The 21,929-nt window shown below is 54.4% G+C and overlaps 1 protein-coding gene across 2 annotated transcripts in view; it reads right to left on the bottom strand.

The window, feature by feature from the left end:
* Positions 1–21,929, bottom strand: part of EPHA8 (EPH receptor A8) — a 101,003-nt gene that overhangs the window by 5,601 nt on the left and 73,473 nt on the right. For both annotated transcript variants that reach the window (XM_073316605.1, XM_073316606.1), the window contains exons 8-15: positions 21,348–21,415; positions 20,912–21,037; positions 19,693–19,878; positions 17,931–17,992; positions 17,025–17,234; positions 6,123–6,272; positions 4,843–5,033; positions 3,546–3,701 (exon numbers count right to left, since the gene is read on the bottom strand). In XM_073316605.1, coding sequence (XP_073172706.1) covers positions 3,546–3,701; positions 4,843–5,033; positions 6,123–6,272; positions 17,025–17,234; positions 17,931–17,992; positions 19,693–19,878; positions 20,912–21,037; positions 21,348–21,415 — 1,149 coding nt within the window. The remainder of the gene's footprint in view (positions 1–3,545; positions 3,702–4,842; positions 5,034–6,122; positions 6,273–17,024; positions 17,235–17,930; positions 17,993–19,692; positions 19,879–20,911; positions 21,038–21,347; positions 21,416–21,929) is intronic.

Genomic DNA, 21,929 nt, shown 5'->3' with positions numbered 1-21,929 from the left:
CAGAGAGCCTGTGACCTCAGACCCGGCCAGTGAGAGGGAACCGGTCCCCATCCCTTCCCCAGCCGCTGAGTTCCAGGCCGAGTTGAGGAAAGATCCCTCCTTGCGGAAGCTCAGGGACCTGGCCGACCTCGGGGTGGTACGGACCATGAGGAGAGGCTGCCAGGAGAGGTTCCTGTGGGAGAAGGGGTTCCTGTACCGAGAATGGGCTCCCACAAGGGAAGTGGAGTCCTGTGGGATCAGGAGGCAGCTGGGGGTCCCCCAGAAGTATCGCCGCAAGCTCCTGTACCTGGCCCGTGACATCCCCCTCTTAGGGCACCAGGGAATCCGGCGCACCCGGCAGAGGTTGCTACAGAACTTTTACTGGCCTGGGGTCTTTACCACGGTCCGGCAGTATTGCCAATCCTGCGACCCTGTCAGAGGGTGGGGAAGGCCCGGGACAAGGGGAAAGCAGCTTTGAGACCTTTGCCCACCATAGAGGAACCTTTCCAGAAGGTGGCCATGGACATAGTGGGACCTCTCAGCAAGACGACCCGCTCGGGGAAGAAATACATTCTGGTGGTGGTAGATTTCGCCACCCACTACCCCGAGGCAGTGCCCTTAGCTTCCATTGAAGCCGACACCGTGGCGGATGCGCTCCTGACCATTTTCAGCCGAGTGGGGTTCCCCAAGGAAGTCTTGACAGATCAAGGATCCAACTTCATGTCGGCCCTGCTCCGGTGCTTGTGGGAGAAATGTGGGGTCCGGCACAACTGGGCCTCAGCTTATCACCCCCAGTCCAATGGGCTGGTGGAGATGTTCAATGGGACGCTAAAGATGATGCTGAAAACCTTTATGAACCAGCACCCGCAGGATTGGGACAAATACTTACCTCACCTGCTGTTCGTGTAAGGGAGGTACCCCAGGAGTCTACCGGATTTTCGCCTTTCGAACTGTTATATGGAAGGAGGGTAAGGGGCCCCCTGGACCTGATGAGAGATGAATGGGAGGGGAAGGCCACTCCCAATGGAGAGTCAGTGGTGGAATATGTCCTGATCTTCTGAGAGAGACTTGCTGAACTCATGGGCCTGGCCAGGGAGAATCTGGCCAGAGCCCAGAAGAAGCAGAAGGTCTGGTATGACTGCACAGCGTGGGCCCGTGCCTACGTCACCGGGGATCAGGTGATGGTTCTCATCCCCGTGAGAAAGAACAAACTACAGGCCACCTGGGAAGGCCCTTTCAAGGTTGTCAAGCAGCTAAATGAGGTAAACTATGTGGTGGAGCTGTTGAACCGGGTGGACCACCGCCGGGTGTACCATGTGAATATGATGAAGCCATATTATGCCAGGGGGAATGTGGTGTTGGCCGTGTGTGGACATTGGGAGGAGCAGGGAGGTGACCCTTTAGTAGATCTATTCCCTGGGACCAGAGCGGGTTCACCCTTGGAAACAATTCCCCTCTATGATCAGCTAACCCCTGCCCAGCAAGCTGAGGTCAGGGGGGTGCCACATCCGCACCGACAGCTGTTTTCCAACCAGCCTGGATGCACTAATCTGACTGTCCACTGGGTGCAGACAGGATCGCACCCGCCGATAAAATGCTTCCCCTTCCTAGTCACAGGGAAAACTGCTCAGGACCTGGAAAGAGAGGTCAGGGACATGTTGGCTTTGGGGGTGATCCAGCCATCAGCCAGCCCTTGGGCCTCACCCGTGGTGCTGGTCCCCAAAAAGGACGGGTCGATCCGGTTCTGTGTGGACTATCGGAAGCTCAATGCCATCACTGTATCGGATGACTACCCTATGCCCAGGCCTGATGAGCTCCTAGACAAATTGGGAGGAGCTCGATACCTTACTACCATGGACCTTACAAAGGGCTACTGGCAAGTGCCGCTGGATGCAGATGCCCGGCTGAAATTGGCCTTTATCACGTGGGGCTCTATGAGTTCCTGACCCTGCCTTTCGGCCTCAAGGGAGCTCCGGCCACCTTCCAACACCTGGTGGATCAGCTACTGAGGGGGATGGAGGACCATGTGTCCCAGGTTAGACAAGTGCTGGACCGACTCCAGGAGGCTGGGCTGACTGTAAAAGCAGAGAAGTGCAAGGTGGAGATGGCTGAAGTATCTTACCTGGGCCATTGGGTGGGGAGCAGCCGCCTAAAGCCCCAACCAGCCAAGGTGGAGGTGATCAGAGTGGCCCGCTCCCTACACCAAAAAACAGGTCCAAGCCTTTATTGGGTTGGCAGGATACTATCTAAGGTTTGTGCCCCGTTTTATCGCCATAGCCACCCCCATCACCGAGCTATGCAAGAAGGGGAAGCCAGACAAGGTGGTCTGGACCAAGCAGTGCCAAGAGGCTTTCCGGGCACTGCAGGAGGCTCTGGTCAGTGGCCCAGTTCTGGCAAACCCAGACTTTGACAAGCCCTTTATGGCGTTCACCGACACCTCAGACATGGGACTGGGGGCGGTGTTAATGCAGGAGGATGAAAAGGGGGAGAGACACCCCATCATGTACCTGAGCAAGAAGTTGCTATCCCGGGAGCAACACTACGCGGCCATCGAGAAGGAGTGCATGGCCATGGTGTGGGCCCTCAAGAAACTAGAGCCATATCTCTTCAGGCGACACTTCACCGTGTACACCAACCACTCTCCCCTGACCTGGCTGCACCAGATGAAAGGAGCCAATGCCAAACTCCTGAGGTGGAGCCTGCTCCTGCAGGATTATGACATGGACGTGGTCCATGTGAAGGGAAGTGCCAACATGATAGCGGATGCGCTGTCCCGGAGAGGGGGCCCTGAACTTTCCCAGGTCACTGGTCAGAGTGACCCCGCTCAGATCAGTCTCAAAAGGGGGAGAGAAGTTGTCACAGAGTGTGGGGGAGTCCGAGGCCTGCACCCCTGTTCCTGGGATTCACTGTGACTCTCAGCCAGCCAGTAAAACGGAAGGTTTATTGGACAATAGGAACACAGTCTAAAACAGAGCTTGTGGGTACCACCAGGACCCCTCAGTCAAGTCCTTCTGGGGGAGCAGGGACCTTAGACCCCAGCCCTGGGGTTCCCTGCGTTCCACCACCCAGCCCCAAACTGAAAACTAAACCCCCCTAGCAGGCTCTCTCTTGCAGCCTCTGTCTACATTCCCAGGCAGAGGTGTTAACTCCCCCTCCTGGCTCAGGTTACAGGCCCTCAGGTGTCCCATCCCCAGGGAGACTCCCCTGCCACATTCCCAGGTCAAAACTCCCCCCTCCCTGCTGCGTCACACCACACAGAGCCGTATGCACACGCATGCACAAACACACACAGCCCTATGCATGTGCACACACACACACACACACAGAGCTCAGCATCACCTGGGGGCATTGGCTCAGGACTGACTCATAAAGAAGAGCACCAAGGAGAGACGCACCAACTCCACTTCCTTCAGTATCTGGATTTTCTCCCCTCCAGGTGCTAAGTAGGCCTAACACTGCTTAGCTTGTAAGATCTACAGAGCCCAAGGTAGGAGGGCAGCAGAAGGTGATGGGGTGACCAGTGGTGCCATCCCCTACATCAGTCACTTCTCCCCCTTCATACTCACTCGATGTTCATCCGCATCACCATCCCCAACGAGGAATACCCCGCCACCGCGAAGTTCTCCCGATAGCGCCCCAGTTTGATGGAATCCAGCCAGTCCTCCACGGTGAAACGGCTCGTGAAATCAAAGAAACCTCTGTCAAAGGGAGTTTGGGTGAACCTAGAAGACAAGAGAAAAGGCATAAACTTAGCGCTAAGGGGCGGATCAGCGAGTGGAGTCAAGGTACCAAGAAAGCAGCCATAGCCCAGGCTGTGCAGCTGGGGATGGCAGTCTGACACCCCACCATTATTCTATCATTGCACAATTACCGCTCCCCACGGCTTGTGTTTCCACAAGAAGTGAAGGTCAGGGGTAAGAGGGCTGGGGCCCTCTCTGGTCAGGCAGAGCCAAAGAGAGGGTTACTGGAGGGTTATCCACATTGCCAGGGCCTAGTATTGTGTATGCACTTCGGTGCCCGTGTGTATTTTGTGTGTACAACTGAGCTTTGTGTGGAGATGGGCTGGGCATGTGAATCCAAGTGTGTGAAATGCAGCTGCTCCACTCACGGCTGAGCCTATTTTCAAGAGACATCTTTTCCAGGCTGGTGTTAGCCAGGCCTGCGGCCAGGACCGTGCTGAAGCCATAAGCACCAGGCTAGGAGGCTAGTGTGGCTCATTATAGTTATGGCCTGGACTGTGTTAGCCATAAGCTTTAGCTTGGATGGAGGCTTTAAGTAGGTCTCTGTGGCTCTGATCCATCCATTGTGTTGCCCATCACTGTGGTATGTGAGTGCCTGATGTGGCCGGTGCCAGCTCAGAGCCTGGGCTTGGCTCGGTCTCTGACTGTCTCACTGTGGCAGTGAACTAGCTCACTGTCCGCTCTGGCTTGGTGTGAGGCTGTAGCCAGCAAACAGGCATAAAGTGGCCAATGTTAGTCAATGAGAAGCCATTGTTGCCATATCGGGCAAGAGTCTCTCTCCAATTCACTGTGGCTATGATGCACTGGCTGGTGCTGTGGCTGGCCCTACCAGGTTACTGTGGCTGTGTCTGGCCCCACTGGTTCACCATGGCTCTGGCTGGTCTTACCAGTTTGCCTTGGCTGGCCCTACTGGTTCACCATGGCTGTGGCTGTCCTTAATGGTTCACCACCAGTTTGCCGTGGCCGTTGCTGGCCCTACTGGTTCACCATGGCTGTGGGTGGCCTTACCGGTTCACCATGGCTTTGGCCGGTCTTATCAGTTAGCCGGGCTGTGGCTGGCCCTGCCGGTTCACCATGGCTGTGGCAGGCCCTGCCGGTTCACCATGGCTGTGGCAGGCCTTACCGGTTCACTGTGGCTGTGCACTTGAGATGCTCAGGGTTGCGGATGAGCTTGTCCAGGATGCTGACGATCTGGGAGAAGCGTGGCCGCTCACTGCGATCCTTCTGCCAGCAGTCCAGCATGAGCTGGTGCAGGGCTGTAGGGCAGCCCATGGGAGCAGGCAGGCGGTAGCCCTCCTCCACTGAATTAATGACCTGAAAGATAGGTTTGCTCGGGGTGAGCACAAAGCCCTCCCAGAGCGCACTCTGTGAGGGCCTGGCTCTTTGCTCCAAAGCTCTGCGTAGCCAGCCACAGACTGAACTCGCAGAGCAGCTGCAGCAGCAGCTCAAGCAGCAACCAATGGCTACCGGTGGTAGCAGGCCCCTGTTCTCTGGAGGTCTCACGCTGAACACACCATCCCTTGGGCTGACTGGCTTTTTGCGCCAACCCCCTCCCACTCTCCAACCCCTCCCTTCCTTTGTCTTTTCCATCTCGGCAACCCCCTAACACAACCTCACCTAAAGCACATATATAACATGCAGTGGTGACACCCCGTAACAAGCAGTGGGGCGGGGACACCCTGTCACACGCAGCGGGGCAGGGACACCCAGTCACACACAGCGGGGCGGGGACACCCAGTCACACACAGCGGGGCAGGGACACCCAGTCACACACAGCAGGGCAGAGACACCCAGTCACATGCAGCGGGGCGGGGACACCCTGTCACACACGGCGGGGCGGGGACACCCAGTCACATGCGGCGGGGCGGGGGCACCCAGTCACACGCGGCGGGGCAGGGACACCCAGTCACACGCAGCGGGGAGGGGACACCCAGTCAGACGCAGCGGGGTGGGAACCCCCAGTCACACGCAGCGGGGGCACCCAGTCACACGCAGCGGGGAGGGGACACCCAGTCACACGCAGCGGGGAGGGGACACCCAGTCACAAGCAGCAGGGCAGAGACACCTAGTCACATGCGGCGGGGCGGGGACCCCCAGTCACACGCGGTGGGGACCCCCAGTCACACGCGGCGGGGACACCCAGTCACACGCGGCGGGGAAGGGACACCCAGTCACAAGCAGCAGGGCAGAGACACCTAGTCACATGCGGCGGGGCGGGGACACCCAGTCACACACGGCGGGGCAGGGACACCGAGTCACACGCGGCGGGGCGGGGACACCCAGTAACTTGCCGCCGTGAGCCCTCATGACCTCTCCATTAACATGAGGTGCCGCCCCTAGCAGAGGGAGGGAGGGAACCGGCCTGATACCAGCCCAGCCGGAGGCAGGATGACGCTCCCTTACATCACGGTTGGTCATGTTCCAGTAGGGCCGCTCCCCATAGGCCAACACCTCCCACATGACGACGCCGTAGCTCCACACGTCGCTGGCTGAGGAGAACGTGCGGTACGCGATGGCCTCGGGGGCCGTCCAGCGGATGGGGATCTTCCCCCCCTGAAACACAGAACACAGGGTAACCGTCCATGACAGGCTCCACCCAGGGCAAAGAGCTGGCACCTGGGCAGCAAGGCCATTCCGCAGTTATTGCGGAGAGCTGGAGCTGGGCCTCACTGCCCCGAGCAGGAGCTGGGGTCAGGCATGCATTGGGAGTGTCCACTTGCATCAGCCTGGAACCTGCCATTGGCATCTCCGGGACCGCCAGCACGCCCAGTCGGTTACAGAGACCCACCGACTCTGAACCTTTTGTGCTTTCAAACACCATGGAGTCTCCCGGGTCTCCCAGCAAAAAGCTCCCAGGCCTGGTCTTGCTTAGCCTAGTTCCCTCCATTCTTTGAGACCAAACAAACAGGCCCCAAGCCCTGTCAGTGCTGAGGGTCCAACCCGCAGCCACTAGGTACACACAGCATTATGTAAGGGGACTGTTGCCCCCTTACTAACATTCAGTGGGGGTGTTTTAGTTGCTAGCTCCCAGTACTCAAAGGGGAAGGGTCGATGGGGAATCAGAACCCTGAGACTGACAGTCCCCAGGAACAATGGGGAGAGGCCAATGCTCCAGGTCAGCCTGAATGACAGGGCGGGCAGGCTAATCAGGGAGTCAGGAGGCCAGGGAGGTCCCCTCCTCCGTGTGAGCTAGAATTGCCTGGGTCAGACAGAGGGGGGCCGAGCTAAGGAGAAAGCAGGGCCCAAGCTAAACTGGGGAGCAGAGTTGTGCCAGATCCAGAGAGAGCAGACCCTGTCCTGGGAGCAGAGCTGCAGTCCCAAAGCCAGAGGCACAGCCCAGGGAGAGCAGACTTGCCCTGGGAGCACAGCTGCAGCAACCAGAGCCAGAGGGGCCAGAAAAGCAGCCCACAAAGCAAGTCAGGGCTGGGAGCAGAGTCACAGAAGCAGCCTGCAGAGCAGACCTGTCCTGGGAGCAGAGCTGCAGCAACCAGAGCCAGAGGGGCCAAAGAAGCAGCCCAGGGAGCTGGAGGCAGAGCGGCAGCAGTGCTGAGACAAAGTGGTGGAGCTGGGGCTGGAGCAGTCCGGAGCCGGGTGCGGTGAGCAGCTGGGGAGAGTGAGGGGGACCCTGGGGAGCGGGCCCAGCACAGGGAGACACCTCAGCCAAGAGGCTCTGCAGGCCAGGCTTGGATCGTAACCCCGACAGGGCGGAGGTGACACTGGGAAGAAGGGTCCTACCACCTAGAGCCTGAGAGCGTGTAGCCACCACCAGAGCAAGTGTCCAACCCACAGCATCCCTACAGCACAGCCAGGGCCGGAGAAGGAGGCCTGGGACTTACAAGGAACAGACTGTGAACTGCCCTGACGTTCCAGGGACACTGTTTGTGATGTTCCCTGTCACAGAGCGGAGTGATGTGTTTCCTTTAACCTTTCCCATTTTTCCTTATTCTTTTAAAAATTAATTGTTGATTAAATAACTTGCATTTGCTTTAACTTGTATGCAATGGTCAGTGGGTCAGAGAAGTGCCCAGTGCAGAGAGAGTACCCCGGAGTGGGGACACCCTAGCCCCTGTCCTAGGTGACCACAGCAGGGTTGGGGATCAAGGCCCCCAGGAATCCTGGGCCCAGCCTTGTTGGGGTTACGAGGACTCTGCCAGACAGGAGAGGGGAAGGGTAGTCCTCAAGGGCAGGGAGGCCTCTGGGCAAAGGAAGTGGGAGCGAGGAGTCAGATCCTTTTGCTAGCCCACTTCACCGGGGTCGTGCAGAAGCCAGGAAAGTTCCCCACAATAGCGGGACAGTTCCCCCGCTTACAATTAGCTAGACTTATAGCAGCCCTAAGAACCAGTGGACCCCGGGCAGGGCCTTTCCCAGTGTAACGTTGCTGGTGGGGCTATAGAGACTGAGCTTAGAACAGGCAGCTCCCCACTCACCCCCTCAGAACATGACATGGCTTTCTGGTTCGGTGACCAGCATCAGCAACACTGCAGGGCCTGAATGTAAATCTCCCTTCCTTTCACTGGGTCAGAGAGCTCATCTAACTGGGAAGGTCATACGGTTCCTCCTCCCTCCCATGAATTGTTAGCAGCTCCGTTCTCTCCTGGGCCTTGTCTACACTGGCAAAGTGGGACCCGTAATTCACTACTGGTAGCAATAGTGTAGGCAGGGGTCAGGCACTTCCATCACTGTGTCAGCTACCCCAGCTCAGAACAGGGTTAGCCAGAAGACACGCTGAGCCCTAGCCTGGCTACGTGGGCGCATTCCCAGGGTGAGTGAGGAGTCCTGGCTTTGCCAGTGCAGATGCAGCCCTGCCATCCTGTCACAGGGGTAACTCTGGAACAGTTAGTAATGGCAGCATGAGAACACAGGATTGGCTTCTAACGCCAGACTCTGGGCAGGCGCTGATGCTGAGCAAATGCGTTCATTTCAAATATGACCTGACCCAAACCTTGGTAAAGAGGCTGAATTTTAAATACCATTTCTTGCCCCTGCATCAGGCTCGAGACCGGATGTACACCCATCGCTAGCACCCACTGAAGCAAAGCTGAATGAAGTTGTCTGCCCAGAACATCTGGAAACCCTCATCTAGTGACTCTCTCAGTGGCAAATGCCCACGTTGGGTAAAGCTTGCCCTAGTCTACCCTAGAGTGCCCCAAATATATTCAAAGCAAGGGCATGGGACAGGTGGTAGATCTGGAAACTGGAGCAGGATTGACAAGGGCCAATGACCAGCTCAGGGCTTGTGTCATGTGACACATCCCAGCCCTACCAGGATAATCTCATGGTGTCACCAAGGCCGAGTACCGAGAGTTTTGCTTGCACGCAGGACTGAACCTGAAAGCACCAAGAATTTAGCCTGGCTGCTGGAAGGCTTCCACCAGCAGGTGTCCCACAGAGCTGGATATAAGGAAGACAATCAGGCAGAGAGCAGTCTAATGTTTAGACTCCCCAAAGCCTAGAATCTGGGCCCCTTCTCCCTACACCTCACTGAGGAACGCAGCCTCTGCCCTGAAGGTGTCTGGTGCGGTGCTGCAGGGTGTCCCGCATGCAAGCCCGGCAGGGAGAACAAGCCCAGAAATTATTAGTCATTGGAAGATGCATGTGTCACGGAGTCCCTGTGCGATGCTCTGGAACTGCTCCCCATGAAGCCAGTCAGGACTCTGGGGCAGTCTCCTTTCTGTGAGCAGCCTGTCTTCAGGACACAAAGCTCTCACAGCTTCCACCTTCCTGGGTCTGACCTCGGAGCATTCAGCATCCTCTGCCCCTCTATGCGCTTCCCACAGCGAGTCCACTCAGGCGGGGCTCCTGGGGAAGGCAGAGGGTCCTGCACCCCAACTTCGCAGTCAGACGTGACTCTCAGCAAGCCAGTAAAACAGCGGTTTATTAGACGACAGGAACATGGTCTAAAACAGAGCTTGTAGGTACAGAGAACCGGACCCCTCAACTGGGTCCATTTTGGGGGGCAGTGAGCCAGACAACCAGGTCTGCCCTTCACTCCATGACTCCAGCCAGCCCCAAACTGAAACTCCTTCCATCCCCTCCTCCCCTGGGCTTTGTCCCTGTCCTGCGCCAGGAGGTCACCGGATTCCTTTGTTCTCCAACCCTTTAGCTCTCACCTCGCAAGGGGGAAGGGCCCAGGCCATCAGTTGCCAGGAAACAGGGTGTTGGCCATTCTCTGTGTCCAGACTCCTGCACACACCTGCCCTCTAGGACTCTGCAATGATCATACACCCTTATCCCACCACCTAGATACTTAAGAACTGCCTAGGGGAAACTGAGGCACCCCCACACTATTCAGAGGAAACATTAAGAACAGTCCCACTTCGTCACATCTCTCCCCCCTTCGAGATCGAACTGAGCGGGGTCACTTTAGCCGGTGACCTGGGGAAGTTCAAAGCCACCAAAGTTCCCATGGATGCCCCAGCATCTCTCCCATTCCTTGGTTGGAGTTACACCAGGCCCTTCCAGTTTCAGGGGGTGATCGATAGCACTCGCAGGCCACATGTGGGAAGGTTTATGCGGCCTGCCCTTTGGCCACCCCAAAACCCCAGGGGGTCAAACTGGGATTGAACAACAAGCTGGCCAAACACTGCCACTTGGTTATAGGACTGTTTAACTTTCTTAACAGCTTTCACTCCATCTGAGACCTTCTCAAAGCTATCCACACTGGATCTTTCAACAGGAAAGTCAGTGGCTTCATTCACAACAGAAAATTTCTGGCTGTTAGAAACTGAAACTTTCTTGATTAAATCAAAAAGAAAAGGAGTACTTGTGGCACCTTAGAGACTAACCAATTTATTTGAGCATGAGCTTTCGTGAGCTACAGCTCAGCTCACAAAAGCTCATGCTCAAATAAATTGGTTAGTCTGTAAGGTGCCACAAGTACTCCTTTTCTTTTTGCGAATACAGACTAACACGGCTGTTACTCTGAAACTTGATTAAATCACTTTCACACCCTTCAGTTGCAGTAAGCTGCTTGCAAAGACTCCATGAGGTTTCCTTTCCTTTGGGCTTTCCTATGCAACAATTCACCCCTCACAGAAATTCTGCTCTTACCCTCTTTACCTAGGGCTTGCTCTAGAGGAACACTTTGCTGAGCAACAACAGACTCTTTCTGGGTCTCCCTTACATCCAAAATTACCTCTGGCCCATCCGGCGGATTCCTACACAATCCCCTTTCAGGCAAACTTGCAGACTTCCTAGATAAAAGGTCAGAAGCCTTCTCCTTCCCTTTGCCACACACAAGTTCAGGAATCTTTTCCTTCTTGCTACAGGTTTCAACACCCTCAGCAGGTAACACAATCAAATCACCTTCATGCTCTCCTTGTGCCCCGGCTATGATCTCACCCTGATTTAGACAGAGTTGCTACACCCTTTCCCAACAACACACTAGCAACAGGCAAAATACAAGCACCAGAATTGTCTGGTCTCTGGGATTTTACATAGACACTAATTGGATGCGACCTAGTTACAGGGCCATTCTCCCAAGCAGATACAAACTTAGGACCCTTCCCTTCCTGGGCTTTAGCTGAATCCAGAACCAGCTCTGAGACAACTGCACTACCCTCAGCCGTCACAGGCTGAAAGGCCCCTTCTGTCTACTCCACAGACAAAGAAGAGCTGGACACACTTTCTCCTTTACCAGACACACAGCTTGGGATCTCATTCCCCTTGGTCACAGACAACTGCTTGGAGATTAGGGTAGCTCCCTCCATAGGCAAGTCAGTACCCCTGACAGACACAGGCACATTTCCTTCACTGTCACAATTCTCCACCCAGGTAATAGGTAAGGTCCAGGGACACTCATCTTCCACTCTCCTCGCCTTCCCACCCTGCTGACTAGACACAGCCATCAGCTCACAAGGCTGCCTAGGCTCATCCAAACTTTCCTTACCAAGCACCTTGCCACTCCCAACAGATCCCCTGCCCTGCCTGTGTCTCCCCCCACTCAGCTGTGGTCTCAGCTCCCACTGTGCTCAGCGCTGCCGTTGCTGTCCCAGTAGGGGTAGGCAGCGAGCTCGCTGCTTTCCTCACGGCATCAGAGCCAGCGTGAGCCCCCTCTTCGGTGTGCAAGGGGGGCGGAGAGCCCCAGGGGTCTGGTTACAGGCAGGCAGGTAGCCTGAGTCTAGCAGCTCCTCCCTGCTGCCAGCCAGGTCATCTGCATTTTCACTGGCCATTTCCCTCTCCACCAATTTGTTCCCTGGATTCAAATTCAAACCCTTGACCGTTACAGGAGCAGGGCCTGGATCCTGTCCCAAAGAGACACAGTCACCCCACAACAGGGTCTCACAGCTGATATCCTGGAGAACCCCAACGGCCAGCCAGCCCCACTCCTCCTGGGTCTGCACAGGGATCTGGGCCATAGGCAGGGCGAGGGGCTTCATCCCTGGGACCCTCACCCAGCTCACACAGCCCCTCAGCATCTGAGGCTGCACCACCCAGGGGCTGACAACAGTTTTCTCTGTCCCAGGGTCTCGCCACCCCAGGAATGTCTCCCCATTGACCATCACCTTCCGCTTCCACTGGAGGTCCGAGGGGCCCAACCCCAGGAGACTCCACACAGACATATAGGTTGGGGTCAGGAGTGGGAGCCTGTCCACCTCCCCACCCATCTGGCTGACGGAGTCTATGGCCTTGGGACCCAGCAAGGGAGCTAGACACCGTGGCTTTTCCACAGGGTCCCCCTGGTTCAAATCTCCAGCCTGCTCAAAGGCAGTGTGGTGGGCATCCACATCCCCCTGCTCCTTAACCAGGGGCAGCAATTTAGTCTCGAGGTTCCCTGTGGAACTGGCCCCCTGGGGTCTATCCCCACTCACCCCGGGGAGGTCCCCTAGGCCTCTCCACTCCCCCACCGCCAGTTCATGCTGCTGCTGCTTCTGCAGCTCTTTCTTGGACTCTTGCTGTCTCTCACCGTCCTCTTGCTCTCTCAGACTCAGCTCCAATCCCGTCTGTCTCCGATCCCCGGATGGGGAACCCGATCGTGAAGACCCCCGTCTGGTCGGGGACAGGAGTCTTGGAGATGCCTGGCTCCCACTCCAGCTGCTCACAGATCCTGCTATAGCCCCATTTGGGGTGAGGAATCTGTTCCTTAGAGCCGTCATCCTCCTCCAGCTGCACGATTAACTGGGCTTTGGTGAACTTTCCAATGCTCAACGCTTCCTTTCTGCACAGGGTTACAATGTCCTTCTTAAGGAGATGGTGACAGGCCATCACTCTGCTCTTCCCGAGTTGTTGTGAACTCACAGGCCTGCGTGCTCTCAGCTTCCCATGGTTTCCAGGGTGAACACCTAGTGTGCCAGCCCTTCTCGAGGTCACCACCTCTTTGCCAGGGTTGAGCGGCAGACTCCTCCGACCCTTGGACTGCTCGCTGCAATCCCCAGGGGAACCCTGTTACTGCAAAAGTCCTTCTCTCTCCCAGGGCCAAGCCGCAGGCTCCTCCGCCCCTGAGACTGCTCATTGCAGTCCCCAGGGGGACCCCATTACTGCACAGTCCTTCTCGCTGGTCACACACTCCCAGGGGTTAACCGCCCCCCGAAACCGCTCCTCTCTGAGCCTTCAGCACACCTGGTCCTCGTCAATCCCCCTTCGTTTTACTGCTCCCCAGTCACTTACTGCAGGAAGCGCCATCCGTGGGGTGCAGTACATCCCACCTCTGCCACCAGTTGTCACGGAGTCCCTGGGTGATGCTCTGGAACTGCTCCCCATGAAGCCAGTCAGGACTCTGGGGAAGTCTCCTCTTTGTGAGCAGACTGTCTTCAAGGCAAAAAGCTCACACAGCTTCCATCTTCCTGGGTCTGACCTCGGAGCATTCAGTATTCTCTGCCCCTCCGTGTGCTTCCCACAGTGCGTCCGCTCAGGCGGGGCTTCTGGGGAAGCCAGGGGGTCCTGCCCCCCAACTTCGCAGTCAGACATGACTCTTAGCCAGCCAGTAAAACAGAGGTTTATTAGACAACAGGAACATGGTCTAAAACAGAGCTTGTAGGTACAGAGAACTGGACCCCTCAACTGGGTCCATTTTGGGGGGCAGTGAGCCAGACAACCAGGTCTGCCCTTCACTCCATGTCTCCAGCCAGCCCCAAACTGAAACTCCCTCCAGCCCCTCCTCCCCTGGGCTTTGTCCCTGTCCTGGGCCAGGAGGTCACCGGATTCCTTTGTTCTCCAACCCTTTAGCTCTCACCTCGCAGGGAGGAAGGGCCCAGACCATCAGTTGCCAGGAAACAGGGTGTTGGCCATTCTCTGTGTCCAGACTCCTGCACACACCTGCCCTCTAGGGCTCTGCAATGATCATACACCCTTACCCCACCACCTAGGTACTTAAAAACTGCCTAGGGGAAACTGAGGCACCCCCACACCATTCAGAGGAAACATTAAGAACAGTCCCACTTCGTCACATCTCTCCCCACTTCGAGATCGAACTGAGCGGGGTCACTTTAGCCGGTGACCTGGGGAAGTTCAAAGCCACCAACATTCCCATGGATGCCACTGCATCTCTCCCATTCCTTGGTTGGAGTTACACCAGGCCCTTCCAGTTTCACACCCTCCCTTAGGTCGGGGGTGATCGATAGCACTCGCAGGCCACATGTGGGAAGGTTTATGCGGTCCGTGCCCTTTGGCCACCCCAAAACTCCAGGGGGTCAAACTGGGATTGGGTCTTCTCCCCAACAAGCTGGCCAAACACTGCCACTTGGTTATAGGACTGTTTAACTTTCTTAACAGCATGTTTACCCCAGGGGAATGAGCAGCCAACCACAGAGATCCATGGCTTCTCACTCTCCCTCTTACTTCCCCGTTGGGTGGATTTAGGTAAGACGTGAAAGACCAGACACACACACATGCAATCTATGTTAATAGAACGCTGTTTAGATTGCAAAGTTGAGCACTCAAAGGTTGAGAAATGTCAGCATTACAGTTACACATGTGGCCTTAATTCTACATCTTTGTGTGTCCCTTCTGTGCACTGAATGAGGCAGGGTCCCATGGAAAATATAGTATGTGACCATGTTCCTACAGACTGTATCAGAATACAAATCATCGCTTTGGCCAACACTTCAGGGACTGGAGCAGGAAACCCTCCAGAGCTGAAAACATGAGCTAAATAGCTAGGGTTTGTAATGGAGAGCTGTACCAGACCTATGCCCCATGGGGAGTGGGCTCAGAGGGGACACATGACACAGACTGGCACTGACCAGTGGATTACGTATGGAAATGGGGGTCAAATTGATGTTGTGTAGACAACTGTAAATTTGACATTTCCTAATTCTTGCGTGCTTGACTTTGTAATCTAAATCAGTGGCTCTTAACCTTTCCAGACTACTTTACCCCTTTCAGGAGTCTGATTTGTCTTGCCTACCCCCAAGTTTCGCCTCGTTTAAAAACAACTTGCTTACAAAATCAGACATAAAAATACCAAGGTAGCACAGCCACGCTAGTACTGATAAATTGCTACTTTCTCATTTTTACCATATAATTATAAAATAAATCAATTGGAGTATAAATATTGTACGTACACGTCAGGGTATAGCATACAGAGCCGTATGAACGTTTAGTTTGTACTGACTTTGCTAGTGCTTTTTATGAAGCCTGTTGTAAAACTAGGCAAATATCTAGATGAGCTGATCATAGAATATCAGGATTGGAAGGGACCTCAGGAGGTCATCTAGTCCCACTCCCTGCTCAAAGCAGGACCAATCCCCAATTTTTGCCCCAGATCCCTAAATGGCCCCTTCAAGGGCTGAACTCACAACCCTGGGTTTAGCAGGCCAAAGCTCAAATCACTGAGCTATCCCTCCCCCCAATGTACCCCCTGGAAGATCTCTGCAAACCCCCAAGGGTAGATGTGCTCCTGGTTGAGCACCCCTGATCTAAATTATGTGTGCAGTGTTGTTGTAGCTGTGTTGGCCCCAGGATATTAGAGACACAAAGTGACTGACTTGTGCTGGTCCAATACAAGATGTTACCTCATCCACCTTGTCTCTCTAGTCTAATGTATGTTTGTTTAACACAGTTTTTGTTTGTAATTTCAAGATTTTCTTTAAAAGAAAAACCAAATTCTGTGATGTATAATTGTGTCACCCAGCCATCCCATCAGGCATCACCAGGAGGATTTGAACCCTGAACTTCCATGATTGTAACACATACTTAGACCACATTACCTGCTGTACCTGCTATATGAGGAGAAGGGTGCTAGCTCAGAGGGGAATGGGGTGGGCTCTCTCCCCCCTCCCATGCCAAGAAGCAATAGGCTCCTGCCCCATGTGGTGCCCCTAGAGTGGGGGATGGGCTCCTACCCTATGTGCCAGGTCTGGGAAGGAATGTGGTCTGGGTGGGAGCCTTGTCCAGCTCTCGGCCTCATTCCCAGCACTCCTGCTGCTCTGGCAGCTCCTCAGGCTGGGGCTTGTCCTTAGACTGTTTATTCTGGCAAGCTGCCAACATTTCACGAAGCCATGCAGGCCAGAGAACGGAAATGATGATTTTTATGTTTCTGTCTCAGCCAAACCGCAACAGAATTTTATGGGACAAGCAAAAGGCACGTCTCTAGCCCCGGTGCTTTGCCCCGGCGGAATGTCAAAGGCCTGCAGCATATAATGGAGGGGTGAGAGCACCTCAAAAAAAGGTCACAAGAATCTTCTATAACCAAAACATTAGTTTACCTAAATCTAGGGGTTAGCTCTTCCTAAAATAAGAAATCCTTTGCTCCAGCCAGCAGTGGGACTCAATAACTTTAAACCATTTTTAAACTACTGAACCAATCTACTTCAAACTCAGCTTGTTCTGTTGATCTCACTGAGATTAAAACATGAGGCCAAGCCTGAGACTGTATGCATGGAATAGTGTGGTGGCATTTGTGTGAAACTCCGAGACAGAGGAGTTGTTACCTCACCCAGTTACATGGGAGATGGAAGGAGAGAGGAGCTAGGGTCTGAACTGAGGGTGGGACCAGGTGGGAGGAGGATTAATCTGGCCCCTCCCACGCCCCAGAAGAGGGTGATTTGGGACTCTGCACAGTGTGTGGACTGTCTTTGAGAGGAGGCTGGGGAAGGTGCCAGCTCCCACTGTGCTGCAACTCCCTCCATGAACGGCTGCATAAGAAACGAGTTTGTATTATGTGATGAATTGTCAGATAATTTATAATGGTCTAAAGGGGTCCATATTTCATGGCACCAGCACAAGAGGGTGGAGATCAGGCTGAGCTTCCCAGCCTTCATTCCTTGCTTCAGACTGTCTGATTTCTCTCCCTGAAGAGTGCATGGAATGCCTGCTGCTCTTTATGAATCAGCCCAGAGAAAAAGGCAAGGAAAGCGCAGAATGTACCGTGGTGGTGTACGCAGCGTCCGGGTCATCCTCGAGGATTCTCGACAGGCCGAAGTCGGACACCTTGCAGACCAAGTTGCTGTTAACAAGAACGTTACGGGCGGCCAGGTCCCGGTGCACGTAGCCCAAATCGGAGAGGTATCTCATGCCGGCGCCAATGCCCCTCAGCATGCCCACCAGCTGGATGAGGGTGAACTGCCCGTCATGTTTCTGGAGAGAAAACATCCCTGATATTATTCCTGACCTCTCGCCGGGCACCTGACAAACACTGATTCTGCATGGTGACTTGGACCTCGCTGACCTTGAAGGGAGGGATAGCTCAGTGGTTTGAGCATTGGCCTGCTAAACCCAGGGTTGTGAGTTCAATCCTTGAGGGGGCCATTTAGGGATCTGGGGCAAAAATTGGGGATTGGTCCTGCTTTGAGCAGAGGGTTGGACTAGATGACCTCCTGAGGTCCCTTCCAACCCTGAGATTCTATGATTGTAGAACCAGAACCCTGTCCTCGTTAAGCTACACTCATTCAGCTCATCTGTTGCAATCTGTAATGCCCCCACACTTGGGCTCCAAACCCAGACACCTCCCAGTGCAAACCTAGCCAGGTCAGCGGAAATGAAGGACAGGTTTTACTCCAGTCACCTCCAACCTTCAACCCTCCACTCTTCCCACTACACAGCTCTGGCAGATGATCCTGTGCACTAGGATGTCCTGCCTCTTGCACTCGGATGCTCCTTGTGAGAGCCAGTGCAGATGCCTTGGAGCTAGTGTTCCCTCAGTGCCTGCAGCTTTTACTCAGCGGTCACCGTGGTCATGAGACTGCAGTGTGTGGATCAGCCTGTTCTTCTCCCTCATCAGCCACTCAGCCCTGAGGAATGTGCAATGAATAAAAATACAGAGGAGCTGATTACCTGGAGAAAGGAATCTAGTGAGCCATTCTCCATGTATTCGGTTACAATCATTACTAATTTGCCTGCAGGAGACAAGAGAGGTCAAGTTAATAGAAAAGTCACCTTCCTCTGGGAGCCCTGGTGCCTGCCCAGTGCAGGGAGGGAAGCAAATCCAGGGTCACAGGGACAACCAAGCTGTTCCCACAGCCCTGCAAAGAGGTGGTGAGGTCCCATTCTGATGACGCATGTGAACCACACCAGTGTGTGAATATAGCACTAACACATCCTACTCGGATTCACACATCCAACTCGCACTCACACATCCTACTCGCACGAAAGCATCCTACTCGCATGAATGCATCCAACTCACACTCACACATCCTACTCGCACACACACATCCTACTCACACTTATGCATCCTACTCGCACGAACGCATCCTACTCGCATTCACGCATCCACCTCGCAGTCTCTCTACAGGTGCCATTGTTGTTGTTAAGTCAGTTTCATTGTCTAAATGAAATTTGCATCCCATTACCATAATGCTTTGCATTTCAATGTGCCTTTTAAAACTAAGACTTCACATTACATTACAATTCAATAAGATACGGCCTTTAAAATGAAGGCTAATGGGTAGTGCTTCTCCTAATCCAATAACCCCGATCTCTGGCATTGGGGTGCAGAGCGGAGTGGAGTGAGGGGAGCCACCACATGTGATGTTACAAAGGACCCTGTCAGGCATCCCATTTCACCTCCCTCAAATGAATGGTTGGAAAAGCCCCAACTAACAGCATTCTCCCACCAGTGGTTTGAGCTGCAGCCAGGAATAAACACTTCATTTCGCTAATGACATTAGAAGGGAAAGGGGAAGAGCACCAGTCCTGCGAGTGACAAGCTGTCTCCCTCTCAAGATGCTAATCGGGAATGTCAAAAGGAGAGAACGCTGCTGGGCTGAGGAGCCGGCTCCTAGACTCCAGAGCCTGAATCTAGCAGCAGAGACCCCGGCTCATGGTAGGACTTCATTCTGAGCCTCCTGGCGAGTGGCAATCCAAAGGCACTTTATTATCAGCTCCCAAGAATTCGGTGCTGTATGTGCAGCCCCAGACAATGAAGCCCTCAGAGCAGGTATAGTGAGGGCAGTGTCAGGACAAGCTTCGCCCTCACATTGCCACCTGCCAGTGCCCACCCAGCCCTTCAGCAGGGGCCCTCTAGGAACATGTCTCTTTGGTAGGCCTGCCAACGGGTGCCAAGCCTACCAGTTGTCTCTAATGTAGCACCTGCCTGTTGGGAACTGGTGGGAGCTCCCACCCATGACATGTTTACCCCCATGTTCGGGACACATTTCATATTGGCCCTCTGTGCCCCACCTTCCTAATTCCCTCTGTAGTTCCCACTGGATACTGGAGCCTCCATTCCTGTCCAACACTCTCCGGTAGCATTGCAATAGTCAGTCACGCAGCTGCCGCATTTCACCCCACGGGTGGCTGCATTTCGATGGTGAACAGAGGGATCTCGGCACAGAAGAGTTTGCATTTTGGTTTGTTTTATTGGGGATCCCTGGGGATGAAAGGGGCTAGCAAAGTGCAAGGCCCCATTAGTGAGATATACATTGTGCAACAGCTGGCCAGCCCCTGGGGACCTGATTGTACGGGGGTCTCTGCCAGGCTTGGGAGAGGAAAGCACTTCCTGAGGGCTCTGGCTGTGAGATCAGATTCCCCTTTGTCCCCGTGGTCCTGCACTGACTATGTGACTGCCCTCTCTAATCTGTTGCACCCAGCCACGTACTCCTGGTGACCACACCCTCCAGGTGGATAACATTGGGGTGGTCGAACTGCGCCATGATGCTGGCCTCGCTCAGGAAGTCTCGTCTCTGCTTCTCCGTGTAACCTGCTTTCAAAGCCTTGATGGCCACGGGAAGCTCCCTCTTCCCTGGCACATTCAGGTGGCCATAACACACTTCCCCAGATTCTCCTGCAAAGCAAGAAAAGACAAGGGAAAGGGCTCAGCTTTTCAATTCACTGCAGCTCCCGGGCAGCTCACCAAATCAGCACTCCTTCAGCCACTAAGGCTAAATGGATGTCCAGAGCCAACAGATAGGGGCCTGTTTTCTAGAGCTGATAAAAAGATGCAGCATGGTCCAGTGCTTAGGGAGTCAGGACTCCTGGGTTCTACTTCCTACCACACACTCACCATAAGGAATTATTGCCTGGCTCTGTGCCTCAGAGGCATAAAGACTCTTACCCACCTTTGTGCTTGCATAGCAATGATGAGGTGTGCTAAGCACGTCCTATTATGGGATTTCCAACTTCCCTCAAAACAATGTGGGTACAAAGCCAGGTGAAAAGCAAGAGGAGGGCTGGTTTAGTGAGAATTCCTGACACCTCCCAGCCTGGGGTCCCTGGAAGCTCTGAGCTCTCGTATCCTGGCTGGTTCTGTGCAATTGCCAAGGTACTCAGACTCTGTGCAGCCATTGGATACCATGGGTGTCACCAGCAGCTGACAGCTGGCTCGCTCACCCTCTCTCTTGTGCGCTTGCCTTCCAACCCCCTATTCTCAGCAGATATCACTTTTCAGAAAAAAATCAACATTTTTGCTGAAATGGCTCCAGCATCTTCTCAGCCCGGACATGTACTTTGGGGGTGGAATTCAAGGTAGCAGCATAGGAGACACCCGTGCATGGACAGCCAGAACTTCAGCTGGCGCAAGTCGGTGTCCTTCCATTGGCTGCAGCTGAGCTACACCGATTAACACCAGCTGAGCATCTGGCTCGGGATGGTTCATTTCATACATTAAAAAATTCTGCACATGCTTTTTGTGCTCAGAAAGCTATGGAATGGCTTAAACCCTCACTGAGGATCATCATAACACTCAGCACGAGCTGTATTTATTTAGTCCCTTGAGTCTCCAGAGTACTGCACAAACATTAGCACCATAGCCCACGGGAAGAAATGGGTTTCTGAAGGAAGTTCTAAGGGTGTGAAACGCACAGAGCCAGGGTACTCACCGGACCCAATGACTTTCTCAATTTTAATCCTTGAGGCCTCGATCTCTCGTGTGAACTCGTGCACAGCTTGGCAGGGGTCCTCGTACGTGTGTGGGTCCACGTAGAACTTTGACTCAGGGAACTTCACTGTTAGAGTTCAGTGGGGAAATAAAAAGCGAGGTCATTCCAACAGCAAACAGCAATGCCGCCTGGGAGCCAGAGAGGCGGCAGGAATCCTTAGGGCCACATACAGAGGAGAGATGCCCCAGTCAGTGAGGACCTGCTCTCTGGCACCCAACTCCAGGGAAAGCCAAATTCCCCCTTCAGAACACAGACCTCTCGAGACCTGCCCAAGGGTGCAGATACCCAGAGGGACAAAGAAAGTAGCTGGCCCAAAACTCAGCCCCTGCTGAGAGGCAGAGAACAGCTGACCCCAGACACATCTCCATCTACCTACCCTGGCCATTCTGATAGTGCATCTTCTCCTCATCTGAATCCTGGAAAGCCTTGCTGTAACCACAGTGCCTGCCATGGAGACAGAAGAGGCAGAGGGAAGACTCCTGATCCATCAGTTTTGCCTCCCATCTCACATACACTCAGGCGCGGGTTCCTGGGAAGGGCTGCAAGTGAGCAAGGCGCAGTACCAGAGATTCACCCAGAAGCTGAGCTGGAGCTGACTGCGACTGCTGCACCCCGTCCCCCACTGACAGCAGGGCACACAACAGCTGCACTGCTGATGTTCACCCCCCGCCTCCAGCTTTCAGTTTGCCCAGACCAGGATATCCTGTGTACCACGTCCACAGTTCAACAGCAACCAGCTCAGAGAACACCAGTCCATCCATCCCCCCATCTCACAATGATAATCTGCTCTTCCCTGCTCTGAGTTTGTCCGCTGCACGTGACCTGTAGCCCCATCGCAGTCTGGCAGCCCCTCTGGTCAACCTCGATTTAGGGTCCAGAAAAGGTGTTTTTGTGGCTTCTGTATCTCTAGACCACAAGTTACACAAAACTGCCTAATGGCACTGTCACTGTTGAGCAT

The sequence above is a fragment of the Lepidochelys kempii genome, chromosome 18, assembly GCF_965140265.1.
Source record: "Lepidochelys kempii isolate rLepKem1 chromosome 18, rLepKem1.hap2, whole genome shotgun sequence".
In the NCBI taxonomy this organism is placed as follows: domain Eukaryota; kingdom Metazoa; phylum Chordata; order Testudines; family Cheloniidae; genus Lepidochelys; species Lepidochelys kempii.
The sequence above is the reverse complement of the archived record's forward strand: the minus strand, read 5'-3'. Positions and strand labels throughout refer to the sequence as shown.